The 18717-nt window shown below is 41.0% G+C and overlaps 1 protein-coding gene across 4 annotated transcripts in view; it reads left to right on the forward strand.

Moving 5' to 3' along the window:
* Nucleotides 1-2022: 2022 nt before the first annotated feature.
* LOC104602482 (regulatory-associated protein of TOR 1-like) overlaps nt 2023-18717 on the forward strand; it is a 52675-nt gene continuing 35980 nt past the window's right edge. Inside the window, exons 1-3 of one of the 4 annotated variants that reach the window (XM_010266176.3) lie at nt 2203-2402; nt 2519-2796; nt 9022-9124. In XM_010266176.3, the coding sequence (XP_010264478.1) occupies nt 2524-2796; nt 9022-9124 (376 nt within the window). In that variant the 5' untranslated portion in view covers nt 2203-2402; nt 2519-2523. Of the gene's footprint in view, nt 2797-9016; nt 9125-18717 lie in introns of all 4 variants that reach the window. The other 3 variants (XM_010266175.3, XM_088898151.1, XM_010266177.3) reach the window with 3 other exon arrangements.

The raw sequence follows: 18717 nt of genomic DNA on the forward strand, positions 1-18717 counted from the left end.
CTAATATAAAAGTTCCTTTGCCCCTCTCTCTCTTGACAAAACCGACGCATGGCACAGGTCCTGACCAGTAAGGCATAAAACCCACCGACTCCCCGCATACTGAGATGCATTTTTTTCCCAAGTGATACCTGTCAAGGTTGAGGGATTCATTGTCAAACTGTCCATTTGATGGATGATGACCCTCTACATCATCTAGGTTAGTGTTCAATTTCCTAATTTATCTTTACTATATTATGTTGATATTTGCCTTGGCTTGACATGAAGACCATCGTACCAAGAATCTAATCCATTGTTTTTCTTCCATCTTGCAGGTGTCATTTAATTAGTATATATGAAATGAAATGCCTAATGCCAATTGCATATTGACATTTCCCCTAAAGTAATATCTCCCATCCCAACTTTCAGTTTTCTTTTGAAGTTTGCCCTGTGAAAAAAGGACTTTGGATCTCCTAAAAAAAATAAAAAAATAAAATCTTGCATTCAATGTGCAATAATAGTCCTCTATACACGTGTACACCTGTCATAGACGGCATGAAAGTGTAGGAGATCCAGATCCATAAAAAGAGAGGCTTGTCTTCAACAGTTTGGATAGGTTTTGGGACTGAAATTGACTCCATTAACAGAAGGTGGTGAGAGGCATGCCCTTAATAGTTGGGGCACTTTCAGCCCCAACCATGTTGCAGGAGTTGAAGCTTCCTGGTCCTGGGCCATAAACAAGTTGCCATCCTAGCTAATCCGTCGTCCCTTATAGAGATATAAACGCGTGTACGCTTGTTTCTTTCTGGGGCAAAATCCATACAATACAACTCATCAAAACATAACAACCAACATATAATCTATAGAGGGGAAGACGGTAAGAACTTTGGACGGCTAGAAGTGGCTACTTCATATAATGAGCCCACTCTATTTGATGATGATATTTGATATGAGGAAATGTATATAATAATGTGGTTGTGGCCCAAATTGGTGATGAAGTCCCAATCGCCAAGCTTCATTAATTATTAACTTCCAACATAACTGATTACATGTATGATTCTACCTGCAGCTTTCTCACGGTCGAATGAACAATTAATCAAATTAATCTCCATATAGATATAATTGCCCATAATTCTGCTTACTCGGAATTACCACAGTTCTTTTAGCAATTAACACCTCCTCTATTAGACTATATATGACTATCCCCTTTCAAATATCATGATAAATATTCTTCATCAATCAATTACTTTGCTTGCTGACAGTTGATTTTCTGTTCGTATTCCGTAGTACTGAAAGGGAAAAAAAGAGGAAAACATGACCATTAATTAAATTGCAGTAGGCTCTCTGATAGTGATATAACAAGCGTGTGCGTGACCCACATGCCATAAAGGGAAGCAGGAGGGTGTTTGCGTGTTTCATTAACGTGCAGAGCAATTACCCCCCCCCCCCCCCCACACGGTGGGATTAGTGAGTGAGCGAGCGGCTGCACTAAACATTATTCGTGCTTGTGTGCTGCATCGCTGCACTAAACAAGTATACGTATATTACGTTACGTTACGTTACGTTACGGAGACCGGGAGACGGGAGATGTCCGATTTCAAGTCCCACATGTGAAGACGACTGAACTGCCAACCGAACACGGTGCTAAAACGACATGGGTTGGTCAATGGCCGAGTTCGCATCTGCCCTCGACAGAATGCACCCCACATTCACATCTCAGCGTGCTTTGAGAACATTTCAATGGCCTATTTTCTTTGTCATATATAAAATTAAATATTTTAATAACTTTTCACATTTTTTCGAACAAAAAAAAAAAAGAGAATGGACGACTGAGTGAGTCCTGAGAGGCAGAGCCCAGGGGCCTGTAACTATGTTCTGTTTTGGGGCTTGCTGAGCTACACTCGACCAAACATAAAATCGCGGGCAGCATTTACGGGCAGTTCGGGTAAAGCAGCGTATGCGCGCAGTATATAGTATGCACACACAGTCGCTTTCTCCCTCACGCACACCTATTATAACGGCGGCTCCGCTCCGAACTTGTGCTTTATAATCGAAAGTTCGGAATGGAGATTAAAATAGAGGAGAGAGAAACGAAACATAAAATAGATAAAAAGGGGTAAAAGAAAAAAAAAAAAAAAGAGAAAGGAAGAAAAAAATAGTAACACAGACTCAACACGCACTCTGTTTCTAAAATCCTTTTTCTTCGTTTGCTCTGCCGCCATTACTATGAATACCCTTCCTCCAATTTTTGGGGTTTTAGGGTTTTCAGAGCGGTTTTAAGGTTTTAGGTTTTATATAAGCTGGATTCTCTATCTTTCTTGCGAAGAATATCATTCATGCGTCGTTGGTTTAGCGGTTTTGTTGATTAGGTCTAGTTTCTGGACGAGTACTCAGCTCTGCTCTGCTCCGCAAGTGTGGAAGAAAAGGTTTTGGTTTTGGATTTTATTATTCTTTATTGCTTGTTTATGATATTTGAAATATAATTGTAACGATGCGATTGAGGCAAGGTTGATTTTTTATGGGATTTGAATGGCATTGGAAGATCTGATGGCATCTCGATTTTCACAATCTTCGGTATCGGTTTCGAATCACTTGGACGAGTTTTCAAGTCGTGAAGATGGGGATTTTATTGGGCAAAGAAGAGATTTAGAGGCTGCTGCTAGTAGCAGCAGCAATGCGGCTGGGATGACAACGACAAGTATGGCGTATTTGCCACATACTGTTGTATTGTGTGAGCTTCGACATGAAGCATTTGAAGATTGCCTTCCATCGGGCCCATCTGAGAATGGGTTGGTCTCCAAGTGGCGACCTAAGGACCGGGTGAGCTATCGTTTCTTCACTTTCTCTTCTGTTTGCGTTTGAATTTTATTATCCTATACGCTCGTCGGTGACATTGTTAATTTGGTGCATTTTTGAACCAATAAACTTGATTTACCAACCTATTACTGTGTCTCTGTCAATAATTGGTGCTTCTATCGACTATTAGAGTTGGTGTTTATTATTGCGATTGGGCATGAATAACAGCTAGGTGGAGTGACACCATCTTCGTTGGAGAATATAGAACACATCAAAAGATGGAATAACTTATTTTGATTAAACTTATTAGGGAAATGCCGCATTCTCAATTGATCTTTCCTTTTTTTGTTATATTTCCTACTCATAGCTCGCCATAGTAGTCCATAAGATGAATCCTGTAGGATTTGGACTTTGGGTGATGGCTTGTAGCTGTCTAAGGTATGGATATTTCCTTTGGATGTTTGACATTTTGTAGTTGGTGCACTTTAAGCTTTTTGTTATTGAGGAAGCTTATTAATTCCCCAACCGGAAGAAAAAGGTGCTGCTAGGACAGGGTGGCAGGTGCTCAAGAAAGATGTTATCTAGGAGCGGTTGTTCTTGTCATTTGTTTCTGTAGTGCGACTCCCAGTTTGTGGTGCAAATCCCTGTGCAATTTCTTGTGCGATTCCCACAGCCCAAGTTGAATTACAGGGCGAGCCCTGTTTGAACACCAAAATCACAGCTCCCAAACAATGAACCACGTAATCGCAACCCAGGAACCCATGTTTGTTAGGCTCAAAAATGTCAAGGAAATTAAGTATAAATGAATGCAATAGGAGAAAGAAGAAGAACAATAACAGGGAAACAAGTGCACAGAGATTTACATGGTTTGGCTTAGCCTACATCCATTACACTCCATGCTCTCTCTCTCTTTCTCTCTTTTGCTTCTATGGCCTTTGGAAAGAGAGAGATTGTGGCATGAGGTGGTGGGAAGCATTCATGGGAGGTCAGAGAATGGATGGGATGTTGGTGTATCGAGGCAAGCTAACCTAGCAGCACCTTGGAAGGCTATTCACAACACCCTTCCTCAATTCCTCAATTTTATCAGGTATGAAGTTTGTTCTGGCAACTCTATCCTTTTTTGGGAGGATATTTGGGTAGGAGACTCACCGTTAAAGGATTTGTTCCCCTCGCTTTTTTCTATTTCTTTGTACAAAAAAGAGGTGGTCTCAAAATTTGTTTCACCCTTGGGAACACCCTTAGATCCTACTTGAGATTTTGGTTTTCGTAGAGGACTTAGGGATGCTGAAATTGAGTCTCTTTCTTTTTTGCTTGGGTGTCTTAATCAGGTTTGTTTGGATCCCTCCAAGCCAGATAAGAGGGTTTGGACTCCTAGACCCAATGGAACCTTCACTTGTGCTTCTTTTTTCAAGTCCATCTCTCAACTTTCTACTCACCAACCCTTTCCGTCAAAAGAAATTTGGTGTAGGCCAGTCCCCCCAAAAATTATGGCTTTTTGTTGGGAAGTTTTCCATGGGAAAGTAAACACTTTAGACAACCTACAAAAGAGAAGACCTTTTCTCTGTATTTCTCCTAATTGGTGTATCCTCTGTAGAGCTCACGGTGAGGATTGTTACCATCTGTTAGTATCTTGTCCCTTTTCTGCAGACCTTTGGGCTTGGCTACTTTCGTTGTTTGGGGGTAGTTGGAGTCTACCAGCAGAAGTTCACATGCTCTTCAACCATTATACCTTTTATTGGCCTACAAAAATAGGGAGAATTATGTGGAGATGTGCTCGTGCTGCCTTGACTTGGACTCTTTGGGAAGAGAGGAATCTCAGAATTTTTCAAGATAAGGAAAGGAACAGCCAAGATTTGAAAGACTGTGTGTTAAACAGGGCAATACATTGGCTGAAGACCTTGGAAATATTTCATCAATTCTCCTTTAATGACATTTGGAGAAATTGGTCAGCAGTAGCAAGGTGTTCATCTTTAAAGGCCAAATCAATTACAAGCTGGTCTCCTCCACCCGAAGGCTCAATTAAGTTGAACTTTGATGGAAGCAGCATGGGTAATCCAGGATTATCCGGAGTGGGGGATGCTTTGAGAAATGAGAAGGGAGAGATTTTGTTGCTCTACTCAGGTTCTTTGGGAATTGGGAATTCCATCAGGGCAGAACTTTTAGCTGCTGTACAAGGGGTCGAATTTGCAAACCAGCTGGGGGTACAACAACTAATAATCGAGGGGGATTCCAAAGTGGTGGTGGGTTGGTTGAAAAATTCTAAAGAGGCTATGTGGCGATACAAGAATGAAATGAAGAAATTTAGTTAGTTGACAAGGAATATGTTGGTCACTGTACAGTGGGTGGGGAGATAAGCAAATACCTTGTCAGATGTGTTAGCTAAGCAAGGGGTAAATAGGGAAGAATTATTTTGGGCTCAGTTGTGATTCTTGTTTTTCTTTCCTAGTTTACTTGTAAGTTTCAAGGAGGGGCTGCAGCTCGCGCCTCTCACTGGGATGATGTATGAACTCACTCTAATTTGCTTCTGAATCAATAAATTTATTATTATTCATCAAAAAAAAAAAAAGATAACACCTTTAGCAGATATCACTCTTCAACTTTTGCATATGCCTAGACTTACATTTCCCCCCAAAAACTTGCAATTTTTTTTTCTTTTCTATCTTCCTAGATGCTTTTTCTCCCATTGGATATGTGGCCTTTGTGGTACACTTTTGGGGCTGATAGATTTCTATTATACCGATGAAAAAATATGAATGGATGGGTGTTGATTAAAAGAAAAACCTAAGCTGGGTTAGTTAAGAAATGTAATGGAGTTACGTGGCCTTTGAAATGGGGATGCTATCTTTGAAGATGCTACAATGCTTAGGCCCATTTAGGATTGAGAGCATAGAAATAGTAAGCTGCTTCGTGATGTGAATTGCATCCTGAATATCCAATATGCTAAACTTGCTTGGATGGTCTCTAACATTCTCTAGCCTCCTGTGGTCTTTTCTCATCAGAATATAAAGTTTTTTTTTTTTTTGTTTTCTTTTCTAACATGTAATTTCTCCCTTTTTACCTATATGCATTTAGTTTCCTCTCCTTGTACAAGCAAGAGTATGCTTCTGCATGTTCTATTAATTATACAAGCTTCATGTTACTTGCACATTTATATTTTGTAACATTTTATAAGGTGAATCCATCATACACGTGCCATTTTCTGATAAAAATATAAAGCTCTAATTGCATTTTTTACTTCAATTATAAATTTTTTTAGTATTCTGCCATAGGTACTAACATTAGGCATCTATTCCTTTTTGAAAAATGAGTAGAGGAATAAATCAACAAATATTTTTAATGGATAAGAAACTAGGAAGATTTTGCAGTGTCAAAATGATAAAATCTGACATGGGATATGGTGATTTTTATTTGGCTTAGAGTGTTGCTTGGTATTTTTAATTCCCTCTCTCTTTGTTTAAAAATTCCAACTAAACATTTTCTTTTGCTCTCCTTTATTTTAGGATCAATTTATTAAAATTCTTGAAGTTTGTATTCCCTCAAGGCATATCCTACTTTATCTCTCATTTATGCCTTTTGCCTTATAAAAAATTTGCACTACCTAGCTTACACCAACAGGTATATGAAAAATTTCTTAAGCTGTAACTTAGAAAGAAAAAAAAAAACGTTCAACAATCTTTTAGACATTGGCACTAAATTTGTCAGCATCCTTTGCTCATTTGTCTTCCAATATGTGCTGAGGGTCTGTGAAGTTTTTTTAAATAATTAAAGCGGATCTGTGGAATTATCCACAAAATTGGATCTACAGAGTTATCATTACAGTATTTATAAGTTGAGTATGGTTTGGAAGAGATGCCTCTGTCAGTGTAAATATTATGAGTTGGAAGAAATTTCTACTTCTGCAATGAATTGCTGTAGTCTAGGTCATAGCTGATCAAATCTTCTAATTATTATGGGAAGCTTTCTTTTGATAGGCAATAGAGTCTTCATTACCATAACGAGTAGCGAGGCAGGTACAATAAATGTGATGTTGAATCGTTGATAGTAGACAAAAAGGATAAGAAATCTGCTAATAATAGATTTCTTCAATGGTGGGGTATCTGCGTTATATAGTAATAAGTGACAAGAAAGGGCTAAGCTATATATAAATGATGTATATAATGCCCAATCTAGCTCATGTACACGATCTAGACATCATCTGGATATGGGAAAGTGATAGAATGCTAGTAATTACAAAAACAATAGAAATTAAAATCTGAGAATTGACCAATGTTGAAGACCAAATGTACATAATGCATTCCTCTTTACCGGTGTCAGACAACTTGGGACAATGGTTGTTGTCATATATATGCTTGTTACATTCTTTCCATATGCACCAGCTGATTTGAGGGTTCTAAATACCAGAGGATGTGTCCCTTTTCACTATTACCCTTCGGCCTTCACAGGCTATGTTTCAACAGTCCATACTCCATAGCAGGCTAGGTCCCTTCATTGGCTTTCAGACAGTGGAAGTGATTCTGGTAGGAATAGTTACAATGAATGAAAAGATGAGAAACTGATTCCTCCTTGGATCTGCAGAGTTGGAATAGGTTGTTGGAGTATCATTCAGTGTTGCCAATGTGCTGAAGCAATAACTACTCGTTTTGGGCTCCCTATACAGTATTTTAGTTAGTTTGAGATAATGATATTTAAACAGTTCAAGATTAGCACAACTAAAATATTAGTTGACCTTTGGTTGTTATAAGCCACATCATCATGGGATTAACTGACTAATGAATGTTGCAGTTGGCATGCTCGTCAACTTAATAGTTGGTTGGCTAGTCAATATTTGATAAGGTGGTCTCTTTCTCTTGAGATAAGTGATCGTTGTAGGATCTTGTTGATATTATCCTTGTTCATGTTTTCTTCTTGAGGGAATCTCTCCCTCTTTTAATACAATTACCATTTATAAAAAAAAGTCAAAAGTAGGATCTTATAAAGATAGGCTGTCCACATAAAGAGACATACATTGGATGGTGTATTTGAAGGCCATACCCATCTTATAGGTAATAAACTGTTATTGCTCCCATTTAGAGTGGTGTAGGATTTACTTGAGTAATTGCATCTAATTAGGGATAATAATCTTTTCTCCTCTTGGAAAGTAAAAGTGTCACTTTTTGGGTATGAAATGCTTTCTTTTCCTTTTCCAATAAAATTTGTTTTTTTTTTTAATGTTGTAGGTGTTGCTACATGCCACAAACTAAAGAACAGTTTAATTTCAATTTTTATTATCACTATTTTTCTTGCCTAATTTATGAACTTCTATATATATTGGTTTTTGCTAGATTTTAGGGTCATGGCCTGACTCCCCTATCGGGATTAGGATGTGGGTATTGGGCCTATTGGTCATAAAGATATTGATGGCTCTGGACTTCTCATGGAAACATTACTTGTGATTTTAAAGTTTTAAGACACCTATCAAAAAAATTGTAAAGTTTTAAGAGGTTTTGTTTAGGAGGACTCATCCAGGAAATGAAATGGACCTTCCTCCTGCCTTACTCCAGATTTCTGGAAATGGATTTAAAAATTATTTAATGCGAATTTCCTTATATCAGTTTGGAAGAACTATTGATCCCCTCCAAAACAAACAATTCATTAGGACAAGAAGAAAGGGAGAAGATAAAGAAGCTTGGAAGAAACCCACATGCTATTGCAGTTGAAGGAACGGTTACCTAATCTTGGCCAATATAGCTTAGAATTATTGAATTATTCTCAAAACTTATTTCTGTGAAGTGTGACCTTAGATGAAGGACAAATAGAAGGTTATAAAAAACTAGACTTTTTCTTTTTATAATCTAGCTGTTGACCTAGAATTATTTGCTTTTACTAGGATCTCTTGAGTTCCATTCTGGCTTTTAATAGTTATTTTTTCAAAGCAAATCCTAGCAATCTAGCGTATAGCTTATGCCATTTATTAATTTAAGCTTTTAAGAACTATCTATTTCGAAACAATGTTGGAGTCAATAGGTATGGAGTAAACAATTATCCTTACCCAGAGATCATGGTATTTCTATGCTCTGCTGCATTCAAATGTTAAATCCAATATTGTCACATGGCTTGATTAGTTGCTTTTTCCCTTAGTCTTCTCATTGGTATTTCTATTGCTGTTCTTATTCCATTTTTATTGTTCTGTAATTGATATATTGCATAGTGCATTTTTCTATTTGACAGCCATGCTAATTTGACAATTTTAACCCTTAATTTCTAGTGCAGATGAAGACTGGGTGTGTAGCACTTGTGCTGTGTTTAAACATTAGTGTTGATCCACCTGATGTTATTAAAATCTCTCCTTGTGCAAGAATGGAGTGCTGGATAGGTAAAGTGATCAAGCACTGCCAAATTTCTTTTTTATATTTTATCTTAGATTCTCTTGTGTTTTACCAGTTTCTGCTGCCTGTAAAAGGTCCATTTGTCAGATAATTTAATTTTTCTGGACATTTCTAACTCTGCAAGAGAAAGAAAAATTTCTTGTCCATGGTTTTTTGTCTTTGAGGACTTGAATGGTCAACTGTTAACATGATATGCACCCTTGCTGAAGTGGGGTGAGTGATTTTAGCCTCGTTGCAGTTTGTGAAGTTTTATGTTATTTCTTTAAAGAAGTGTTGTATTGGTTGGAGGGAATCTCTTGTAAACTTCTAGGCAGGCAGGCTTATATTTTTGGGCCGTGGGGAGTGAGGATGTAGGATCTTATTTTTCTTTAGTGGTGCAAATTTGCTGCTTGATTTTTTATTTTTATTCTAATATGGTTATGCATAAAATTGATATGCACCCTTTCCAAGAATAAAAGAGGCAGTGGCACCAATCATCTGTCTCACATGGTTGTCATTTGCTTCATTTTTGGTGTCTTAATTTGACTTAGTCTGAAGATAAGAAAGTCTTAAATGTCTGTGTAGCAGTGTTTTAAAATGCGAGGGTGTAGTTCATAATGCAAGGTGTAAGCCTCCCGAGCACAAGGATTCTCCTCAAGAGGAGGAAGAGGAAGGAGGATCTCATCTTGTTTTTTTTTTGTTTCTGTTAGTGGTGTTAGTGAAGGGGTATTTCAGTCTTTGTACTTGTTGAGAATGCTGATGTGTACTGTTATGTTAGTTCGAGTGCCTCTTACTTAAAGAAGGGCACTCAAGTCTTTTTCAATAAGTCAATAATATAATAATAGGTCTGGCCGAATCAAGGGATTAACTTTTTTCCCTAATTCGAACCAGCCTTTCTCTCTTTTCTCTCTTCTCTCTTTTCTTCTTTCCTCTCCTACTTCTTGCTGTCTACTTTACTCTACAGTCAACGAACAAGACAGAATTCTATGGCAGGTCAAACTTCAACATGGTATCAGAGCTAGGTTCACCAAATCAGACTTGCTAGAATTCTGCCTTCTGCGCATTCGAATTAGGGTTTCACTTGGGGTTCTCAGTTGTGAGTTGGAGACTGGGAAAAGGGCTGAAAAGGAGTGATCGCCCTCTTCCCTAGGAGGTCTCTATGCCTCCGATTGTGTCGTTGGTGATTGGTTGCTGTGGTTTCTAAGCCCTAGTTAGGGCTGGTACGTGTGGTGCAGTGGTGTCTCAGCCCCTTCGTATGGTTGGCCTTCAGGCGATGAGGTAAAGTTTTTTTTATATATTTTTTTTGTTATGGAATACATGAGAGGTGTAGTACAGTTCGCATGATGGGTTTTCAGATCGCAGTATGCTAGGGTTTATGCTAGGGTTTATTCTGGTTTGTGTGTGATTCGAATGGCAATAGTGTCTACTTAATGGTGAAGCTTCCTATAGTTGTGGATTAATGTTGGTGGTGTTACAAGTGTGGTTTTCAGCTTTTGATATCGCTGAAATCAGTGTGTAGACCTCGGTGAGTAGGGGTTGTGGTGTTGTAGTTTTCAACATTTAATACTGCTGAAATCAGTGTACAGACTTCGGTGAGTAGGGTTTGTGGTGTTGCAGTTCTCAGCTGTTGAAATCAGTGTGCAGATTTCGATGAAGTGTCTGTGTGTAGTGTGCAGTGTGTAGTGCTCCTAATTCAGTGCTCAGAATTAAGGGAGTTCGGCAATGGCAGATAACAGTGATAGTAAACCTAGTGTCATGATATCTACTGACTACCTGAATGTCCAAATGACCTCCATTAAACTGAATGGAGAGAATTATGTCCCTTGGGCCAAGTCTGTAGAGGTTTTTCTGAAGGCGAAGAAGAAAGTGAAGCATATAAGAGAGGAGAAACCCCCCGCTAATTCTCAGGAGTATGAAGACTGGGAACAGGAAGATGCACAGATCATTACATGGTTGTGGAACAGTATGGAACCCAAAATCAGTGTGAACTTCATGTTTCTTGACACAGCCAAAGAGGTGTGGGATCATGCCAAGAAACTGTATTCAGGTCAGGATAATACCACTAGGGTATATCAACTGTATCAGGAATACTTCAATCTGCAACAGGGAAATCAGAGCCTTGAGGAGTACTATGCCAATGTGAGGAATATCCGTAATGAGTTAAATGTCTATCATCCTCTCACTTCAGATGTCAAAGTTCAACAGCAACAGCGAGAGCAGCTTGATGTAACACGGTTTCTGGTGGGGCTGAAGTCTGAGTATGAACCAGTACGAGCCCAGATACTAGGGGGATCTGCTCTTCCATCTTTAGAGGAGGTGTTTGCTCGTCTTCGGAGGGCTTCCATTGGATCTATGGACTCTAATGTCTCCGATAAATCAGCATTTGCAGTGTCAAGAGGCCGAGGTGGCAGAAGTGGGACTCGAGGAACCCAGCCTGGCAGGAGTGGTAGTGGTGGATCTACACATATCCGTGGTGGTGGTCGTACTGGAGGCAGAGATTCAGGGGGAGCTCGTGGTAGAGGACGTGGCTCGGGTCCACGGAAGTGTACTCACTGTGGTTTGGATGGACATACCATTAACTACTGCTATGACTTACATGGTCCTCCCTCGACGTGGGCCAACCATGCCATGACTAGTGACACCAGTTTCAGCCCTACACAGGAGAAACGGTCAGCTGACCCGATGCCTTCTACTCCCTCAGATGGTCCAGGCAAGGAGATGGTGAGTGTTCCTCGTGATGAGTATGAGAGGTTTGTTCAATCCAAGTCGCAGCAGAACACAGCTTCCTTTGCACACTCAGGTATGGCTTGTTTGGCATCCACACCCAACCCCTGGATTATTGACTCTGGAGCCTCCGATCACATGACGGGAACTCCAGGTGTGTTTTCATCTCTCACTCATTGCTCAACATCACAATCTGTTACCCTTGCTAATGGCTCCACGTCATCTATCTGTGGTGTTGGTAATGTTGACCTAGACCCTGTATCCCTATCCTCTGTTTTATATGTACCTAAGCTTCCATTTAATCTTATGTCTGTTAGTAAGCTGACCAAGTCACTTAAGTGCTCCATCACTTTTTACCCTTCTCTGTGTGTTTTTCAGGATCTCAAGACGGGGATGAAGATTGGTGGAGGGCATGAAGCCGGTGGACTGTATTATCTTGATGGTGGTGGACGAACGTCAACGGCTCTTCAGTCATCCATTTCTCCTCTCCAGTGGCACTGTAGATTTGGTCATCCTTCGCTGAAAGTGTTGCAGTCCTTAGTCCCTTCATTGAGTCAACTTTCTGTTTTAGATTGTGAGTCTTGTCAATTTGGGAAACACCATCGTGTTCCCTTTCGTTCTAGGGTCGATAACCGTGTGTCGAGTCTTTTTTCTTTAATTCATTCAGATGTTTGGGGTCCTTATAAAGTGATGTCATATAATGGATACCGATATTTTGTTATTTTTGTTGATGACTGTTCAAGAATGACGTGGCTCTATTTAATGAAAGAAAGAAGTGAATTATTTTCCATCTTCCAGAAATTTTATGCTGAGATCCGTAATCAATTTGGTGTTCACATCAAAATTTTCCGTTCTGATAATGGTCGTGAATACTTGTCTTCATCTTTTCGAGAATACTTGGACCAACATGGCATTATACACCAAACTTCATGTACCTATACTCCGCAACAAAATGGGGTTGCTGAGAGAAAGAACCGCCATCTTGTAGAAACGGCACGCTCCCTCATGCACCACATGAATGTTCCCAAAACTTTTTGGAGCGATGCAATGCTCACCTCTTGTTTCTTAATTAATCGGATGCCCACGTCTATCCTTGATGGTCGTTCTCCTTTTAGTGTCTTATTACCCAACATGTCTCCGTTTCCGCTTTCTCCTCGGGTATTTGGGTGTGTCTGCTTCGTTCATAATCTGAGTCCCGGGATTGACAAGTTAGATGCACGTTCCATGAAGTGTATCTTCCTTGGTTATTCCCGAACTCAGAAAGGGTACAAGTGTTATCATCCTAGTTCTCGTCGTTCCTTGGTATGTGCTGATGTTACATTCTTTGAGTCTACTCCGTTCTTCGTGGGGTCCGGTGCTGCTGCTTCCCCCACATCACCACCTCCTCTTCCTCTTCCTGTGGCTGATCCACCTCCTTTGGTTCCAGTCATGCCTACGTCCTTGCCTCCGGTGCCACCATTGGTTGACCGTCCACCCATCCGTCACGTGTATACACATCGCCCACGTGTACCGGCTGCAGCTCCTCCAGCTTCATCACCGTCGACAGATCCAGCTCCAGCTTCGACACCAGCCTCCGACCTAGATCTTCCTATTGCCTTACGGAAAGGTAAGCGTACTTGCACCCTTCACCCTATTTCCAATTTTGTTTCACTTACCCACCTCTCCGCTTCCCATCGCCAGTTCATATCTTTGTTATCCTCCGTGGTTGTTCCTAAGGATGTCCAGGAAGCCCTTACCTCTCCAGAGTGGTGCCGTGCTATGGAAGAAGAGCTCTCTGCTTTGCATCATAATCACACTTGGGATCTCACCGCTCTTCCTCCTGGGAAGCAGGCTGTCGGTTGTAAGTGGGTGTATAGTGTTAAGTACTTGCCAGATGGTCGTGTTGAGCGCCTGAAGGCGCGGCTGGTTGCCAAAGGGTACTCCCAAACCTATGGCATTGACTACACGGAGACGTTCTCCCCGGTTGCTAAGATAGGGTCAGTTCGTGTCGTCATCTCTCTTGCAGCTATGTCTGGTTGGCCTCTCCATCAGCTCGATATCAAAAATGCCTTTTTGCATGGGGATTTGCTCGAGGAGGTCTACATGGAGCAACCACCTGGGTTTGTTGCTCAGGGGGAGGATGGTAAGGTATGTAGACTTAAGAAGGCTATTTATGGACTTAAACAGTCCCCTCGAGCATGGTTTGGTAGGTTCAGTGAGGTGGTCAAGAAGTTTGGTCTGAAACAGTGCCAAGTTGATCACTCTGTCTTCAGTCTTGACTCTTCGGCAGGTAAAATAATATTGGTGGTGTATGTGGATGATATCGTTGTGACTGGGAATGATAAAATGGGCATTGACAGATTGAAGGCATTCCTACAGGAACACTTTCAGACAAAGGACCTTGGCAAGTTGAAATACTTTTTGGGCATAGAGGTAGCAAGATCTAAGCATGGCATTAATTTGTGCCAGAGGAAATATGTGCTTGATTTACTGGAAGAAACAGGATTGTTGGGTACTAAACCGGCTGAGACACCTATGGAAACAAATACGAGGCTGAGCAGTGATATAGGTGAAGTGTTTGAAGAGCCTGGAAGATACCGACGACTTGTAGGCAAACTAAACTATCTAACCATTACTCGGCCAGATATTTCATTTGCAGTTAGTGTGGTGAGTCAGTTCATGCAGAAACCTTTGGTCCCACATTGGAATGCAGTGCTAAGGATTGTGAGGTATCTGAAAGGAGCTCCTGGTCGTGGTTTGCTGTACAGAAGTGGTGGAAAACTGGTAGTAGAAGGATACACCGATGCTGATTGGGCAGGTTCTATGTCTGATAGACGATCTACCACAGGCTATTGCACCTTTCTGGGGGGTAACCTGGTAATATGGAAAAGTAAGAAGCAAACAGTTGTGGCAAGAAGCAGTGCAGAAGCGGAATATAGGGCCATGGCACATACTGCTTGTGAACTAGTGTGGCTGAGGAACCTTCTACAGGAGATAGGATATGACATCAGTACTCCAATGAAGCTCTACTGTGACAATCAGGCAGCGGTTCATATCTCTTCCAATCCAGTGTTTCATGAAAGAACCAAGCACATCGAAGTTGACTGTCATTTTGTGAGAGAGAAGGTGCTGAATGGGGTGATAGAAACTGCATATGTTAGTACGGGAAACCAGTGGGCAGACTTGTTTACAAAAGGCTTGAGTCGGGGGAGAGTGGACTACATATGTAACAAGCTGGGATTATATGATATATACTCACCAGCTTGAGGGGGAGTGTTAGTGGTGTTAGTGAAGGGGTATTTCAGTCTTTGTACTTGTTGAGAATGCTGATGTGTACTGTTATGTTAGTTCGAGTGCCTCTTACTTAAAGAAGGGCACTCAAGTCTTTTTCAATAAGTCAATAATATAATAATAGGTCTGGCCGAATCAAGGGATTAACTTTTTTCCCTAATTCGAACCAGCCTTTCTCTCTTTTCTCTCTTCTCTCTTTTCTTCTTTCCTCTCCTACTTCTTGCTGTCTACTTTACTCTACAGTCAACGAACAAGACAGAATTCTATGGCAGGTCAAACTTCAACAGTTTCTTTTTGATGAAAAATGTGTTTTTTTTTTTTTTTAAGATGTATGAAGAAGATAACGCTAGCTGAAAGGTGTTTGGGGGGGGGGGTTAATTTTGGGGATGAACCCCCTGGCCCAGACTTTCCCTTCTCTTCCCTTTCCTTTCCTTTCCTTTCCTTTCCTTTCCTTTCCTTTTCTTTTTCTTCTTTTCTTTTCTTTCTTTATGCATGAGGTGTACATGAAGTGTGCCTCATGCAAAAGATGTTGATGCGTATTCCTCATGCACCTGATGCGCCTCAGGGCGTTTTGGGGGCGTCTCACCTGGAGGCACTGATGTTTCTAATCCTAAAAGGAAGTCTTCTGTGGATAATAAGTTATGTCTTTGAATTGTTGGGGGGGGGGAGCATGAAGATATTTTTTTTAGGAAAAGGTAAAGTGTTGTATTAAGATCTCTGAAATGTGTCAGAGTTACATATAGGCCATGTGAAAGCTCAGTATGCATCATGCACAGTCAGAAACTATACATCAATTGAAGGCCAAAAAATCCAGCCCCCACAAAGCAAAAACCAAAAATCTGAACACCCATATGGATCTGTATAATAAATAAATTAACCATCTTAACCATTAAATATGCTACTATGTTCAAAAAGCTGCTGAAAAGGAACTCCTTTGAAGTGATCATCAGCTGCCAGTCATGAGTAGACTGTGGCCTCAGCCCAACCACCAACTCATCTTCAGAGCTTCTCCTGTTCTTAAATACTCTTCAGTTCCTTTCCTTCCAGGTTACCCAACAGATTGCAAGTGGAATTGCCTTCAAAGCTTCTTGCCCCTCTGAACTAGACATGTTAACTTCCAGGATCGAAGCAGTTAAAACATGTTTCTTGGGGGGCACCAGCTAATGTTGAGAGGATCACAAAAATGGTTAAACAATAGACCCGCCACTCTGCAGTGTAGAAACAAGCGATTTATTTCCTCTTCCTCTCTCCCATACATTGCATATTCCAGAACTCCAGTGCCAAACCTGTCCTTGCTAGATGAACCTTGGCAAGGCATTTCCCATTGACGGCAGCCCAGACTAAAAAGCTAACTTCTGTTGGAACGTAGGGAAGCCAAGTGTCCATCCAAGGGGAGTCTAGTATCCTACTTTCTGATAAATTGTTATAAAAAGACTTAACTGTAAATATGCTGTCCTTGGATCACTTCCATCCTCTCTTGTCTGCTTGGTTTGGGGTGAGTTTAAAGCCCTGCAGCTGTTGCAAAAGTCCGGTCAGATTAGCTATTTCCCAATCAGTGACTTGCCTTCTGAAAGTGGGGCACCAAAATCCTTCCTTGCCACTCCCATCGTATTGGTCAGCTACCAAAACATTCCTGTTTCCTGCTATAAGGTATAAAGAAGGGAACTCATTCATCAAGGCCCTGCTGCCACACCAAGTGTCTTGCCCGAACTGCACCCTACTCCCATCACCAACTTTCAGATTTCCTCCCTGCAGGAAGCTTGTGAGTGTCTTCTCTATTCCTCTCCCGATAGAGCAACCATAAGAAGAATTTGAGCTGCCTGGGTTCCACCCATCATTGCTTGTTCCAAGCTTTTCCACTATTATGTTTTTCTCCAAAGACTTTGAGGTCAAGCATTGAAGAGCCAGAACCACCTTCCTAGGAGGGGTGAGTTCATTTGCCTCAGACTTCTCACTCCCAGCCCACTTGTGGCCAAAGCTTTGCAAGCCTTTTCCCATTGCACTGATGAGTCTTCCTGTCCCCATCTTTTTTTTTTGAAAGGTAAAGTAAGAAATTTATTAATTCAGAAAGAACTCATTACGTCAGGAGAGCTAACCACATGTGGCTACTCAGATCACAGGACATGTTACAGATCCCAAATGGATACAGATCTAAACAATTCAGGAACATTCAAATTTTTAAAATCAGGGGCTACAGACACCAAAGAAATCAGCTTGCTGACTGCCTGCTGCACAATCTCCTCAGTGCTCTTAGATTTATTCCTGAAGACTCTTCTGTTCCTCTCTGACCAAATTACCCACATCACAACTGCAGGAATAGTTCTCCAAATTAGATTTCCTTTTTTCTTCAGACCTTGAGAATTCCAGAAAATCAGCAGATCTTTTACTGAATTTGGCGACCAACAAAGACCAACTGCTCCTATAAAGTGGTACCAGACTCTCGAAGAGATAGGACAATGAATACACAGATGATCTGTGGACTCAGGCAATAAACCACACAAACCACACACCAGAGAAGGGAGCTGAATACCCCTTCTATCCAGGTTGAGTCTTGAGAGACATTTGTTCAGTACCATAGTCCACACAAGGAAGATAGACTTCGAGGGAGCACAAGACTTCCACACTTGCTGGCAGGGGAACTCAGTAACCCCTGTACCGCTAAGCTTAACAGTAAGGGATTTGACAGAGAGACAGCCATCTCTACTCCAGGACCAGCTCCATTCATCTTCGCAAGAAATGTCTATCGACTGCTCCTGTAAGATCTGCATTAGTTGCATCACTCCATCAATTTCCCAGTCAAACAAATCTCTTCTAAACTGAGGACTCCTAGTCACTGTGTTGTTAGAATTCACATAGGATTCCGCCACTGATATTTCTTGGTTAACTGCACATTGGAAAAGAAGGGGAAACGCCTCAGGCCTCAGCTAAAGGTTTGTCCAACACCAGGGATCTTTCCAAAATTTCAGCCTGCCCCCATTTCCCACCTTAAACTTCAAACCTTCATCCATCACAGGAAGAAATTTAAGAATCCCTTTCCAAACCAAACAACCCCATGTTGGGTATGGATCCTGAGACTTCCAACTTCCCCAATCCACCCCAAATTTTGAGGCAATAAGGGACCTCCACCAAGAAGATCTTTCTGCAGCAAACCTCCAACACCATTTACTCAATAAAGCCGAATTTACCACATTTAACCGTCTTAGGCCTAAACCTCCCTCTGCCTTAGGAAGACATACTTGGTCCCAATTCACAAGATGCATTTTCTTCCCATCCTCTCCAGAGAAAATCTCTCTGCAACCTCTCAAGTTTCTTTGCAATTTTAGATGGCATAGGAAACAGGGACATGAAGTAAGTAGGGAGGTTTGCATGTGTACTCTTGATAAGGGTCACTCTCCCTCCTATAGACAAATATTTTGCCTTCCAGGAGGTCAATTTTTTTCCAATTCTCTCAATGACTGGATCCCATAAAGCAGAAGAATAACACTTGGCACCTAATGGCAGCTAATAGACAAATATTTTGCCTTCCTACCTGTCCCCATCTTTACCACCGCAAAGGAAGTCCCTAGCTAATTTCTTCAGCCTATCTACCACCTTTGCTGGATTTTGG

Source organism: Nelumbo nucifera, chromosome 2 (assembly GCF_055504915.1).
Source record: "Nelumbo nucifera cultivar China Antique chromosome 2, China Antique-T2T, whole genome shotgun sequence".
NCBI classification, from domain to species: Eukaryota; Viridiplantae; Streptophyta; class Magnoliopsida; order Proteales; family Nelumbonaceae; genus Nelumbo; species Nelumbo nucifera.